This window comes from Phoca vitulina, unplaced genomic scaffold (assembly GCF_004348235.1).
Source record: "Phoca vitulina isolate PV1807 unplaced genomic scaffold, GSC_HSeal_1.0 scaffold8, whole genome shotgun sequence".
NCBI lineage: Eukaryota > Metazoa > Chordata > Mammalia > Carnivora > Phocidae > Phoca > Phoca vitulina.
In genome coordinates, this window is record NW_022589711.1 from 23557234 (window position 1) to 23570658 (window position 13425).

At 42.5% G+C, this 13425-nt stretch overlaps 1 protein-coding gene across 1 annotated transcript in view; it reads right to left on the bottom strand.

Moving 5' to 3' along the window:
- Window positions 1-11957, bottom strand: part of CPOX (coproporphyrinogen oxidase) — a 14792-nt gene extending 2835 nt beyond the window's left edge. The window contains exons 1-6 of the mRNA XM_032406395.1: window positions 11246-11957; window positions 9042-9185; window positions 8675-8785; window positions 7384-7525; window positions 5181-5399; window positions 1889-1993 (exon numbers count right to left, since the gene is read on the bottom strand). Of these exons, the coding sequence (XP_032262286.1) occupies window positions 1889-1993; window positions 5181-5399; window positions 7384-7525; window positions 8675-8785; window positions 9042-9185; window positions 11246-11774 (1250 nt within the window). The 5' untranslated portion in view covers window positions 11775-11957. The remainder of the gene's footprint in view (window positions 1-1888; window positions 1994-5180; window positions 5400-7383; window positions 7526-8674; window positions 8786-9041; window positions 9186-11245) is intronic.
- Between the last annotated feature and the right edge of the window lie 1468 nt (window positions 11958-13425).

Below are 13425 nucleotides of genomic sequence, written 5' to 3' on the forward strand. Positions count from 1 at the left end.
GATCCCAGGGTCCTGAGATCAAGCCCCGCGTCGGGCTCCCTGCTCAGTGGGGAGCCTGCTTCTCCCTCTCCCACTCCCCCTGCTTGTGTTCCCTCTCTCGCTGTGTCTCTCTCTGTCAAGTAAATAAATTAAAAATAAAATAAAATAAAATAATTCCTGAGCATTCTTTGCCTAATATTAATATCCCAGAGCCAAAATACACTTTTAGTATAAACCAGGGTTTCATAAATTGTAGACCCTCCCATGATCCATGGGCAAACTTTGTTTTTTAGCTTAATACTTATACATTTATTTTAATGTGTTACTTTCTATTTATGGCAATAATATCAGTTTGCATTTTTAAATAAATTCTCTCTCAGAAAAAATAAGAGTAGAAAATTTAAGTAAATAATACCTCAGATAATATACAAATATAGTCAAGATGGTTAAGCTCTAGTATGAAGTATGGCAGACACTGGCTTAGACCAGGGGGTAGCAAACTTTTCCTGTAAAGTGTCACATAATAGGTAACTTTAATTTAGGCTTTGTGGGGCCACATACAGTCTTTTGCATATTCTTTTTTGTTTGTTTTTAATAATCCTTTAAAAATGTAAAATTCATTCTTAGCTCAAGGACTGCACAAAAACACATCACAAGTAGACCTGAATTCAGCTTATAGCCTGAAGTTTGCACACCCTTGGCATAGACTGTAAGAAGCCAAAAGTGACCTGTCCCGGTAACTATTCAAATGAACAAGAGATTGATGTATAGTCCACCCAGATCTGCAGCTTAGAATGTACCTTATAATTAGGGGCCAGTAGTAATCAAGAAGACTACTGGAGGCCTTAAAAACCTATCTCTAGTTTTTGTTCACATCTCGTCTCTGGGGTGGCAGGAACACCTAGCAGTGATGTGCATGAGCTTTCAGCTAAGGACAAAAGACCTCATGAGCAGCAATCATACAAAGACAGAGCCGATGCCATTCGGAAGGCAGGCACAACCATGCAGGGTACTAATCTCACCAGGCTAGGTCTGGACAGCAGAGCGAGGCAGGGCATTCCTCCAGTGCTATACAGCAGTCCACTCTTAGTTGGACATTTACACTCATAGAAAAAAGAAGATTCTAGCTCTTATAAAACAAGCAATGTAATTTTTCTTTTTTCCTGATCTTTTCTATTTCAATCTGGACACACATCATTCTGACTTTCATATAGCCAAAAAGTCAAGCTAATTGCACCAACATAAATATATCTGTTTTTAAAATTCCTCCCATAGGAGTGCCTGGGTAGCTCAGTCAGTAAGCATCTGATTCTTGATCTCAGCTCAGGTCTTGATCTCAGGGTTGTGAGTTCAAGTCCTGTGTCAGGCTCTACACTGAGCATGGAGCCTACTAAAAAAATTCCCCCCATAGATTCAATTAACCTTTATGGAGGCTCACCACAGCAACATATAAAGCAAAAAGAGAATGCCAAGCACTGGCAACAATCCCTTGTACTTTCAAACAAGCTTGATACTTCATATTGGAGAGTAAGACTTCTCCTTACAAATAAATACAACAATTTCTAACAAAATTAAGCTGAAAAACCTGACATGCTCAAATAAATTTGCTTTGCCCGTAACTCTTCCTAGAAAATTACCAAATAGGCAAGGACACCACCATCCACCCTATCTTCTCACTCCCTCTGTCCTTTCCCAGCTGTCACCCACAAAGCCTTGTCATTCATCATGCCGTTCATTCTTTAAAAGAAAAAATTATTTTCCTTATTAGTTGACTGTGATTTTATTATTAAAATCAGGAAAGTCAAAACCAACGAAGTCTTTAGGTTAGACATTTGCAGTGTTAACGTTCATGTTTTGTAGGGGTTAGTGGACTGAGAGTGGAGGAATAATTATGATGAGTAATTCTTACCGAGCAGTTAAAGGTAAAGACATCAGGATGCTTTCAATCCTGGATCCTGGAGTGAAGAGGCCAAACTTTGTACCCCGATCATACAACAGGTTAAATTCTACATACCTGACATAAAGACAACAAATAACATTAAAGGCCAGTTGAATAAAATCTTTCTTAAGACTAGCCCATAACGAATACTCCAAAGGGGGTGGGAGGTTTCTTCCTGCCCTTCACCCCTTCCCCTCTCAGTCAGCTGGAACGGGCACAGGGAACGCCAGTCTACAGCCAGCCAGCTGAGTCTTCTCCATCTGGACAGGCATAAATAAAAGGGTATTCTACCCAACAAACAATAGCATATAGATTCGGCCCCAACAGAGAGCAGCTATCAAGCAAGAAGGTTATGTTTTCCAATAAACAGAATGGACACAAAGCTGAGAACTTTAAGGCTCAAAAACAAGAGAAAGAAATGAAAGAAATGGCACCCTTTATCAGGATAGAACAGTTCGTTCTGGTCTTCCCCCGTGGTCTGAGAGGTTTCAGAAGACTTCATTTTACCACCTATAATTTCCACATACTAAGATCTAAAACTTTCGTAACTGAAAGGCCAAGTACAGCTAACGGCAATCTATTAATAATTACTAATATATTCTAGAGATTTCCTTTTCTCAAAGTAGTTAATAGCATTGATAAGCAGTCATATAATTCAGTCTCCCTGCAGATTAGTGGCAATCAATAAGCAGTGGTTGAGTTGCAGTGCTCAATTTTATTTTGTTAAGAAAAACATCCTTAGCATCAACTAAAACTTGGTTCAATAAATTTATTTTCCATTAACTGCCACGGGGTCAGATCTAAACTCTGTGTAGCTTAAACATCTCTGATTGCCTTTAACATCATGGGATCTTTTATAGAAGGTCATTTAAACTTCAAAGATAATTTTCACTACTGATACGGATTTAGAATGACCCATAAAGCTGAAAATTCAATGAATAGTCCCCCTTTCAGATCATTTATCAACTCATGCAGAAACTATTCTCTTGGTCTAAACTTTCCTCAGATAGTCTTGTTTACCCACTAATTCATCTTTAATCACATCTGGAGAAAGATAACCTCTAGAATCCCACAGTACTTGAATTTTTAGAAAACACACTTCTCTGTGCAAACTTGCCAAAAGCCCTGAGAAAATTTAAATAAATTATATCCATGGATCCCTTTCTAGTCCTCAGTATTGATTCATCACGATTGAATTTTGCGCATTAATAACTAATACCTTCTTATACCTGTTTCAAAAGATAATATAAAGCAAAACTTCTTACTTCCTTCCTAAGACCATGGAAAAGAATTTCAGCCTTCAGTCACCTTTTTCACCCCCGATGCTGCCTTTCTGAAACATGATATTTAAGGGATGGCTGTGATTCTCTAATTTGTATGGATGTCTCTTTCAAAGGCCCTTGTATGGAACTCCCTAAATGAATTTTCTGTAAGGATCCCTGTACTGCTTTCCTTTTTTGAGTGAAGAATGCCTCTCTGACTCCTACCGGGTTTCACTTAGATCTGATCTTTCTGTTCCTTCTCATACATTTATCCTCTCTGAGGTGCCTGCAAACCATGAACCTTAGCCATTCCCTTCAATTTAACAGATGCCTAAATTTTATCCTGTTTCCCTTTCCTAAAATACAGCAAAGAGACAGTAAGGTGAAAATCTTTAGTTTCTGGAGTGCCTGACTGGCTTAGTCGGTAGAGCATGCGACTCTCGATCTGGTGGTTGTGAGTTTGAGCCCAATGCTGGGTGTAGAGAGTACTAACATACATACATACAGCACACATACAATACATAAATACATACAATCAGTCAATGAGGGGAGCTCCTATCTGGGGCGGAAGGAAGTGGAGTAAGTGTAACCTGTGAAGGATACAGAGAGGGTGATGAGCGCCGTGTGTAACAAGGTGAAGATAATGCTGACAACCGTAGGGAAGAGCTGCGGTTTATCTCAAGTCCCAGAGTTCACTGCCATCTTAAGGCCCAGAAATAAGGGTGGTAGGTGGAGGTTCTCTGTGAGAAAGTCACAAAAACCAAAACCAACACAAGAAAACACCAAAAAGAATACAAAACATGGTTCCTATGTCTCAGAAGTTTTAAGGTTTCACCTAATTCATATTCACAAAACCTGTCAGCTTTGCATATAAAATCCTATGCAAAACTAGAACATTGCCCTTTCCAAAGGTTGGGTTTTTTTTAATAAATTTTCATTGGCTATTTTATTGACATAATTGTTATATTAGTTTCAGGTGTACAATATAATGATTCAACAATTCTGTACATTACTCCTTGCTCATCACCAAAAGTGGACTCTTAATCCCCTTCACCCTATTTCACCGATCCCCCACACCTCTCTGCTGGTAACCACTAGTTTGGTTTCTGTATTTGAGTCTCGTTTTGTTTGTTTGTTTTTTCTGGCTTAGTCGGTAGAGCACAAGACTCTTGATCTAGGGGTTGTGAATTTGAGCCCCATGTTGGGTGTAGAGAGTACGAACATACATACATACATACATTCGTACATACATACATACACACAATAAGGGAAGCTCCTATTTGGAGCAGAAGGAAGTGTCTAACATATTGGGCGGCACATAGTAAGGACTCCATAATTAGTTAATATTGTCATTAACTATAAATAATTTCTGAAATGATTATGTCCATCATAACGACCTCCATGAAATCTTAAAGATGAATGGAAAAGTGTGGGATTCCAAATTTATAAAGCAGCAAAAACATTAAATGATGCCCATATCTTGGCCTAAGGCTGGAAGGTATTGCTAGAAGACTAAAAGAAATCAGCCGAATTAAATTCAGCAAGTACCACTACATGGCTGCTATGAGTCGCTAATGTACAGACAAATGAAATAAATTTTGCTCTTTTTTTTTTAAAGTTTTTATCTATTTGAGAGGCAGAGAGAGAGAGAGCATGGCGGGGGGGGGGCGGAGAGCAGGTAAGGAGCAGAGGGAGCAGGAGAAGCAGACTCCCCACTGAGGAAGGGAGCCCGATGCAGGGCTCGATCCCAGCACCCCGAGATCACGACCAGAGTCGAAGGCAGATGCTTACCCACCCAGGAGCCCCAACTTTGTTCTTTTTACAGTACTATTGCACACAATTTTTAATATTCATTTAATATTCATCTAGTTTTAAAAAGCAGCTCTGGAGAGTCTTAACACAACCCTAACAAGACAACAAGCACCCACGATGACTCCAAATGCCCCACCTCGCCGCGCCAGTTACACAACAGGGCGACCCATTCTCCTGTTGCCACTCACCGCCCTCTCCGGAGCTGCTGCCACAGCTTCTCCTGGGGCGTGAATGAGTCATCACGGTGCTTTTTCACAAGAGGAATGTAAGAAGGAACGACAGCCTGGGCGCAGCTCTGCACAAAGCGAAACACTTCCTCCTTGGATGGGGAGTCAAGGTCATCAAAAAAGATGCCCCCGATGCCCCTCCTCTCCCCACGATGGACGATAAAGAAGTAATCATCACACCTGGGAAACACAGCAGGGCCATGGCAAGGATCAAAGGGGGGAAAAAAAAAGACATGAAAATCAGTGTGAGCATTTCAGCGTGGAGCTCTCTCCTTGACTCACGCCAACACAGTGTCCTTACTTTCTGTCCGGCTATGAAAACGAAACTAGGGCTTTCGACAGACTTCCCGCAGTCAGCACCCATGCAGAAAATGCTTATGCTTTCATATGCGAAGCAAGGAAGGAATTTAACACATGTCTATCAAAAGTATATGGAACTCTAAAAACTTTAGTGAAGAAGAAACAAAGAGCCCAGTATTACTAGGGTATTTCCTAAAACAAGTGATGCGGCTGCCCTCGCCAGCACTGTGGCTTTGCAAGAGGCAAGACAAGAATCCTCTACCAGCAGCAACACTAACAAGGCCTGTGTCTGGGCGCCAACCCTTCAGCTCTTGAGTCAGTTTTTTCTTCACCGAGGGAAGGTACAGTAAATAATCTCTAAGGTCTCTTTCAGCCATAAACTGTGGAGGCCCCAGAGCATGCAGGGCTGAGGGAGGGGCTGGTGGAAGGAGACGCTCAGAGAACACCTACAGACGTACGAGCCACCTGGTCTTGAGTCTTCCCCCTCTCTGTGCCTACTAGAGCAAGTTTCTTAAATGCTAAATTTGCAGAATACTTTACATGGTTGAAATAGCTTGTTAGATGATCTCTAGAAGAATAAGGGTCTGTAAATAGAAAAACCTGAACAAACAAAAACTAAAAGCTGTTTGAAAGGTTCTATTAAAAATAGCCTTAATAAAAAAAACCTTAATAGCTTAAAAAAAAAAGGGTAGCAGCTGCAAATCCCTAGAGCTGATGCATTGGTCTAATTCACCTTGACTGTGACTTGTTGGCTTTCCTTTATATGTATGTAACATGTTACATGTTCCTGTAACATAGTTGAAGTACATCCTGAGCAACGTTGTGAAGTCAGCTTTAACCAAATCACACTATTTCAAAAGCTCCATGAAGTTATGAAATTAAGAAATGTACTAAATACTTATACTAAAAACTTCTTTTTAACTAGCCTGCATCCTACATATCTTAGTAACTAATGTCACTCAGATGGAGTCATCTCAATAACAGCAGTAAAAGGAAACCAAAAAATGATGTCACCCATACCCTTCCTCTTCCTGGAAGGATGCTGATTTGTGAGAGAAAAAAAAAAAAACCCTCCCTCACACATCCAAGCTTCCACAGCTGTGCAGTTTTCGGGGGTAATATCAATCAAAAGGAGAATATGTCTTTTCTGAGGATTTTAAAACTGAACTCCAAATCTTACATAAATAATATCAAGATTCCACAGCTAGCTCTAAAAGCAAAGCAAAATCACCCCCCCCCCCCCCCCAAAAAAAACACCAAAACCTCTTCTGTTCTTCCTTTTTCAAGAATGCCAATTAGCTCTAAGTAGAATTGGGTGCTTTACTCTTATTCCAAACAATTTATGCCTAGACTCCATTTCACATTTACCAAATATCCTGGATCTCCTCACAACTCATTTCCCTTTCCTTTATCATTAGAGTTTCTTTAACAGAGTTTCCAATCCCACTCTTCTCCTTGTCCAAAGCATCTGGTACATTTGCATCTTTCCCTAATAGTTCTCTAACCCTTCCCATGTCCTAATATTCCTGTGGCACCAACAGTTCTCATCTAGGATGAGAAGTTAATATCCCACACGAGGATTAAAAAGCTTCTAATTCTGAGGTATAGATCATGTTAAAATTTATATCCTAAATCATTTGGGATCAAAAAAGATGCTGCTACCCAATTTTTATTACAGATATTCAAATATTTCTAAGTAAATAATAAAACCACTTCAAACTGGTATCCCACTTCCAGTGGGCAAAGAAAACAGAGGAATCTTCATAAGATGAAAAAGGTCTTAATGACATAGTAGTTGCCTTCAGGATCTACAGAAGGAACGAATGAAATGTATTTTAGGTGTGATGACAACACCTTTACTTACCATTTTTTAAATTTAGGGTAGAGATCAGGACCATGCTGGTCACAAGCCTCCTTTAGAGTTCTGTGAAAATGGACAGCATCGTCTTGGTTCAAGTATGTTGGAGTAAGGTCACATCCACCACCAAACCACCACTGCTTGTTACCTACAAAATCAAGACACGCGATTCTCATGCAGGCTTTGGACTCTGAGATGTAGCACACTACTCACCGTACTTGCAAACCGAATTTATCAGCTTAGTTTTTTAATCATGAAATGTGTGACAATCAAAAAATATTTAACTAAATTTAGTTCTGAATGGCCAGTAAAGCCTAGGCATGAAAGAAAAGGTATAAGCAGAAAGAAAAAGAAGTAGGAAATTAAAAAGTGAGAGAGTAGAACCAGGAGGAAAAGGACATGCATGGCAGTGAACGACAGAACATCACGTGAGTGGACTCCGGCTGCATATCAAATCACGTGAGGAGCGTAAAATGCCTCTGCTAGGTCACAGTTTAAAAAACAAACAGAAGACAAGCAAATCTCTGGTCCAAACATCCACAGTTTATAAAAACTCCTCAGGAGATTTTGATGTTCCCTGTATTAAAAACCACTGCCCCGCTCCCCTTACCCCAGAAGGGGTTAAAACGTTTGCAGAGCGACACAACTTACCATTTGAGACTATTTCATGTGCTTAGTTGGGTCTATAAGTTGTTAGTACCAGTTACCAACTTCTAACATTAAAAGGCTGGACCAAACTAAATGTCTTCAAAATGTAAGTTAAATACATGGACTTTAAATACCATCGCCCGCAGAGACACCCACAGCCCCTGAGAGGCACTGCACAGATGCTCCGCCCGATGCGAACACTTGGCCCAGCTGACTGCAGACAGGGGCTGGAACCACCTGCCCACACGAGGCACCAGCAACCCCATCTTAAACCCCCTGACAATGTGCTGGTGACTAGTGAAGCAACGCATGTGGAAGAGATTTTCCATAAGCAAATTCTCCATTTCAATGTAATCTTGTTTTCTTTTGGATTTCCTTTCCTGTGCAAAGAACCCTGCGTGCACTTTGAGTTTGAGATTCATTAAATCATTCCTTCTGTGTTGGAGGAAATATGGGGAAGTCAGAGTCCAGCCAATACTATTTTCTTCTTTTCACCTCTAGCGCATAATCCATTGCACCTGCCAAGGGATCGGGCTTCATCTGCCTCCTGAAAAACCTAGTTAAGATTTATATATTCTTTCTCACGTTTAGATTATACCCTCTAGCTTGTTTTAAGATACACATTTTGCACAGTTCCAGGGATGCTTACCATCGGCCTCTTCTACTTCAAAGTATCTATAGTTGAAATGGATAGTAGGAGCATGAGGATTCTTGGGGTGGATAACAGAGCTCACACCCATAGCAGAAAATGGCAATTTACCTGGAAAGTAAAACATATAGTGAGCGGCACTCAATCAGCCAGCTTGATTAACTCCAACATAGTTTCAGGATCAATTGTCAAAAGCTGCTTTTTGTCTCTTAAAAAACAATTTTTAAAAAGGAAATGTGAACATGCTTCCCTGGCATATGCAACCAAATGGATTTTTACAGAAGCACTATTTATTTTACACATAAAACTTGTGGGGGAAGAAAGGTTTGCAGGGACTATTACAGGCTGTGGATACTGTCTGATTTACCATCTTTAGTCTTCAGAATTTTTCCTCGGCTTCTCATTTGTTTGGCTGCTTCCTCAGAAAGATTCCCATGAACAACAGAAATGCTCACCCCAGCCTTTTCAAAAACATGCCCATCTTGAAGTACGCAGCTGATGCCTCCACCTCCTGTTTATAGAAACAGAAAATGAGGAGAGAGTATAAGGGCAGATGCAAAACCCAAAACAGCCCTTGCATGAAGGTGGTGGGATTAGGAGTTATTTTCCTCCTTTATTTTCCAAATCTTCTATAATATCAGTATATTTGAAATTTTTAAGTACAATAAAATTAGATAATCAGCTTAGCTGGACGACATTGCTACTGATAGTGGGCAAATACTCTATCTCCCCCACATCACTAAACTGAGGATTTCTTCCACATCTGAAATAAATCACAGGAATATTTTCTCTTCAACTACTGTTCAGAATGACATCCACTGGTTATGATATGTGAGAGAAGGCTGAGGTTAAAAACAGGTATGGGTATATTTGTGGAATGTTCTATTATTACCGAGTTTAAGAGCTCCATATTATTTCAATTGCTTTTTCTCAGTGTGTTGTTTACCATTTAATTTTGTTTACAGGCAATTAAAAAAACAGTAGACAGTCGAACTCTTCAGGGATTTGGAGGCTTAAACTGACTAAGACACACATTAACATTTAGGTATCTGAGCTTTATTATTAATAGTTCGTTTTTAAGACACTAGAGTTACCACCAAGGCAACTGTTTCACCGAAGTACCTATTTGTCTTGTTTTATTTCTAAGAATTTTTAGAGCTGGTTGGGACGTAAGATGATCCAGTGCAACCCCCCCCCAACCCCCGCACATTTCTAATGAGAAAATGAGGCCCAGAAAGACAAAACACCTTATCCATGATCACACGGCTGGCAAGTGGCCCAAACAATCTGTCTTTCTATGCATCAGACAATATTTTAAGCACTTCATTCTTCACCCTCATATATTATTTCTAATCTCATTTCATAGATGAGGAAACAGAGGCACACAAAAAATTAAGTAAGTTCTGAAGGCCACACTAGCTATTCTAGTACTTGAGGTTGTGGTTTGGTTCAATGGTCTTCACTTGAAAACATGACAAGATGGAAAACACTCTGAAGACCAGATTTAACTTCATTTAATATAGATGTGGCAGTATCACAGCTCAAAATCTGCTGATGAGAGGCTGCTGTAGTATTCCTAGCTAAAAGTCAGGAATTCTTCAAGTTTATGACCAAGATGGGGAGTTTCACTCCATAGGCAATAACATGGTCAGGAATACATGATTCTATAAAAACTGGGTTTTTCATTGTTGAAGTATTATTGACATATAACATTATATTAGTTTCAGGTGTACAATGCAATGATTCAATATTTGTATACATTGCAAAATAAGTCTAGTTACCATCATCACAGTTACAAAATTTTTCTTACAATGAGAATTTCCAAGATCTATTCTCTTAGCAACCTTAAAACATGCAATACAATATTTTTGACTATAGTTACCATGCTGTACGTGACATCCTATGACATATTTATTTTATAACTGGGAGTTTGTACCTCTTGATCCCCTTCACTCATTTTGCCCACTCCCCTCACCCCCTCCTTCTGACAACCACCAATCTGAAGAACTGGGTTTTAATACTAAAGTCTTTTTGCCATTGGAAAGAAAGATTTTCCTAGCAGGAATTCTGATGCGTGCATTTGGAAGAATTACTGACAAGCCAAATATTTCTTGTGCAACTTAGGAAAAGACATACTGACACAATCACACCCTCGGCTGGGGGAGTCTGGCCAGATACTTAGCAAAGAGGAGGCAAGTTCATCTTTCCATCTCTAAAGGAGGAGAACGGGTAAATGCACCCAGAGAAACAGATGAAATGTGGGTAAGATCGATGCTCAGTTACAACTTTAGATATCCAAGCTTGTTGGCTAAAAATAACCGCAGGGCTTCTAGAAAAGGCCACCATAAAATGGCATACAATTTGGAATGTACACTGTTAGAGTGACCAAAGATGCATCCATACGTCTGATGACCCTTTTAGTATCCATCTTTCTAAAGGTGTCCCTTCTAACCTAGCAGCCGCTCTTTTAGGTACCTCTTTCCTACTCTCATCCACTATTCTCATTTTCTGCCAGCAACCTAAGTCCGACCTCTAATTGCCATCTCCACCTCCCGCTAGGGGCCTCCTCACCTTCCTTCCTCTCCCACCGGTCCACGCAGAAGCGGGCGCCCCCGTCTACCTGTGCCAACGCCTGGCACACCTGGGCCTGGGTCTCCAGGATCAGCAGCTCCATCTTGGTCTTCATGTCGCTCGGCCTCCGCCGCAGCTCGCGCAGGTCGGTCACAGGAGGGGCCATGAAGCAGCTGCAGCGGCGGGTCAGCTCATCGTCCTCCTCCGGCCTCCCGGACGAAGGGCTCCGTGCCCCCGAGCTCCTGGGCACCATCTCCGCCCGCTCTACGTGCCCGAAGGCGGCGGCGGCCAGCCCGGCCAGCCCGGCCAGCCCGGCCAGCGCCGCGGTCAGCCCGGTCCCCAGCCGGGGGCCTCCTCCCGCCGTAGGGATGTGCCCCAGCCCCCGGCACTGCTCGGTGCCAGCCGCGCCCGGGGGCCGGCAGATGCGTGCGGCCGTGCAGCGCCCGGGCCAAGCGCACAGCCCTCCGCGGCCGCCCCGCGCCGCTCGCCAGCAGGAGCCCGCGCTCAGCCTGCCCAGGTGCAAGGCCATGCTCCCGCGCTGTCACCCCTGGCAATGCCCACGTCCCGGAGACCTGCCCCTGAGTTCCTTGGGAGTCCCAAGCTGGCGAGCCGCTCTGGGAGAGGGAACCTTTGGCGGAGAAGAGCTACTACCGGGTCAGTTCCCGGGCTGCCGGCGGGAGGCGGGGGATGCTGGGAGCTGTAGTCCGGCTCCTATCGCCGCCTGCAGGGGCGCGCCGGGGAGATAAAGACTCCAACAGTCCCCAGAAGGGCGGGTCCCAAAACAAGGGAACTGGGTGCAGAGGAGGCGAGGGGCGGCTGAAGCGAAGGCAGAGATAAGAGGCTTTCTGGTCACGTACAACTTCTGGTCTGCTGTCCAATCAACCACAGGGAGAAGGCAAAGTGGGGCTGAACGCTGAGGACTAACAGGGCAGAAATATGGCCCGAGACCCCTGCCCCAATTTACATTTTCAAACAGGGTTGCAAATCCTGGTTCTGAATCTATAGACAGACCCTTTGAGCCAGGTTCCAGTTCATGAGACCTTCTAGAGCTTGCAGGATTGGCTGGGGGCGGAGCCTGGTAGACTCCTTACTTACCAGCCCTTTCTAAGGGGAATCCGCAAGGGCAAGCTAGTAAAGGGCGCGTAAGAAAATCCTAGTAAAAGACTTTCTGGGATCAATTCATATCACAGTTCATCATTAAAATCTTCCCAGGTCTTGCTCCTGCACTGCCCACTTGATTATTTTAGAAATAGGAAAAGCAATGTGATTGTTTTACTAAACCAGCATAAAACTAATGACCTGGTGTGTTTGGGTGACCAAGGAATAAGAGATTTAAAAATAGTTAAAATCTGGGACACCTGGGTGGCTCAGTCAGTTAAGCCTCTGCCTCTGGCTCAGGTCATGACAGGGTCCTGGGATCCAGTCCCGCCGGCTCCTTGCTCAGCAGGGAGCCTGCTTTTCCCTCTGCCTGCCGCTCCCCCTGCTTGTGCTTGGTCTCTGACAAATAAATAAATAAATAAAATCTTTTAAAAACATAAAATAAAAAATAAAAATACTTAAAATCCTACAGTTGTGGGGTGCTGCCAAGTATTTCTCACCTGTAGTACTTTCAACAACTCCTGTAAACTAGGTCCAGCAAACATTCACACTGCTTCCTCCCTGTTACCCCCAAAACACACAGGTGCACGCGCGCGCGCACGCACGCGCACACACACACACAAACACACACTCTTTTAAAAAAAGAGGAAAGAAGCTAACATAGATTTGACAGATTTTTGTTGTTTTTGTTCCTGTAAGCATACCACAGTTCTATGTTGTCTAGACATAAAAGTGTTAGAATGACTGTCATGGAATGACTTTAATTTCTAATGGTAGATAATAATTTAAGCCACTGGTGGTGGTCTCTACAAGTTTTTTCTTGGTGGCTAGATGCAGTGATGGAACTTCCACGGCTGTGGGTCAGACCAGCTGTTCAAGCCAGGGTATCTTATCCATTCGCGACTGTATCTGGCAACTCTCATACTGGGACTCAAGGTTAGCTGGGTAGCACGCTTGACTCGCTAGCAGATTCAATGAAAGGTAAAGGCTTGGATTGAGAAGTGAATAAACTACCTGGGGCGGGGGGTGGGGGGGGGTGGGGGGAGAAAACCAGTGGCTTTTGGCCATAGTGTAACATGCTG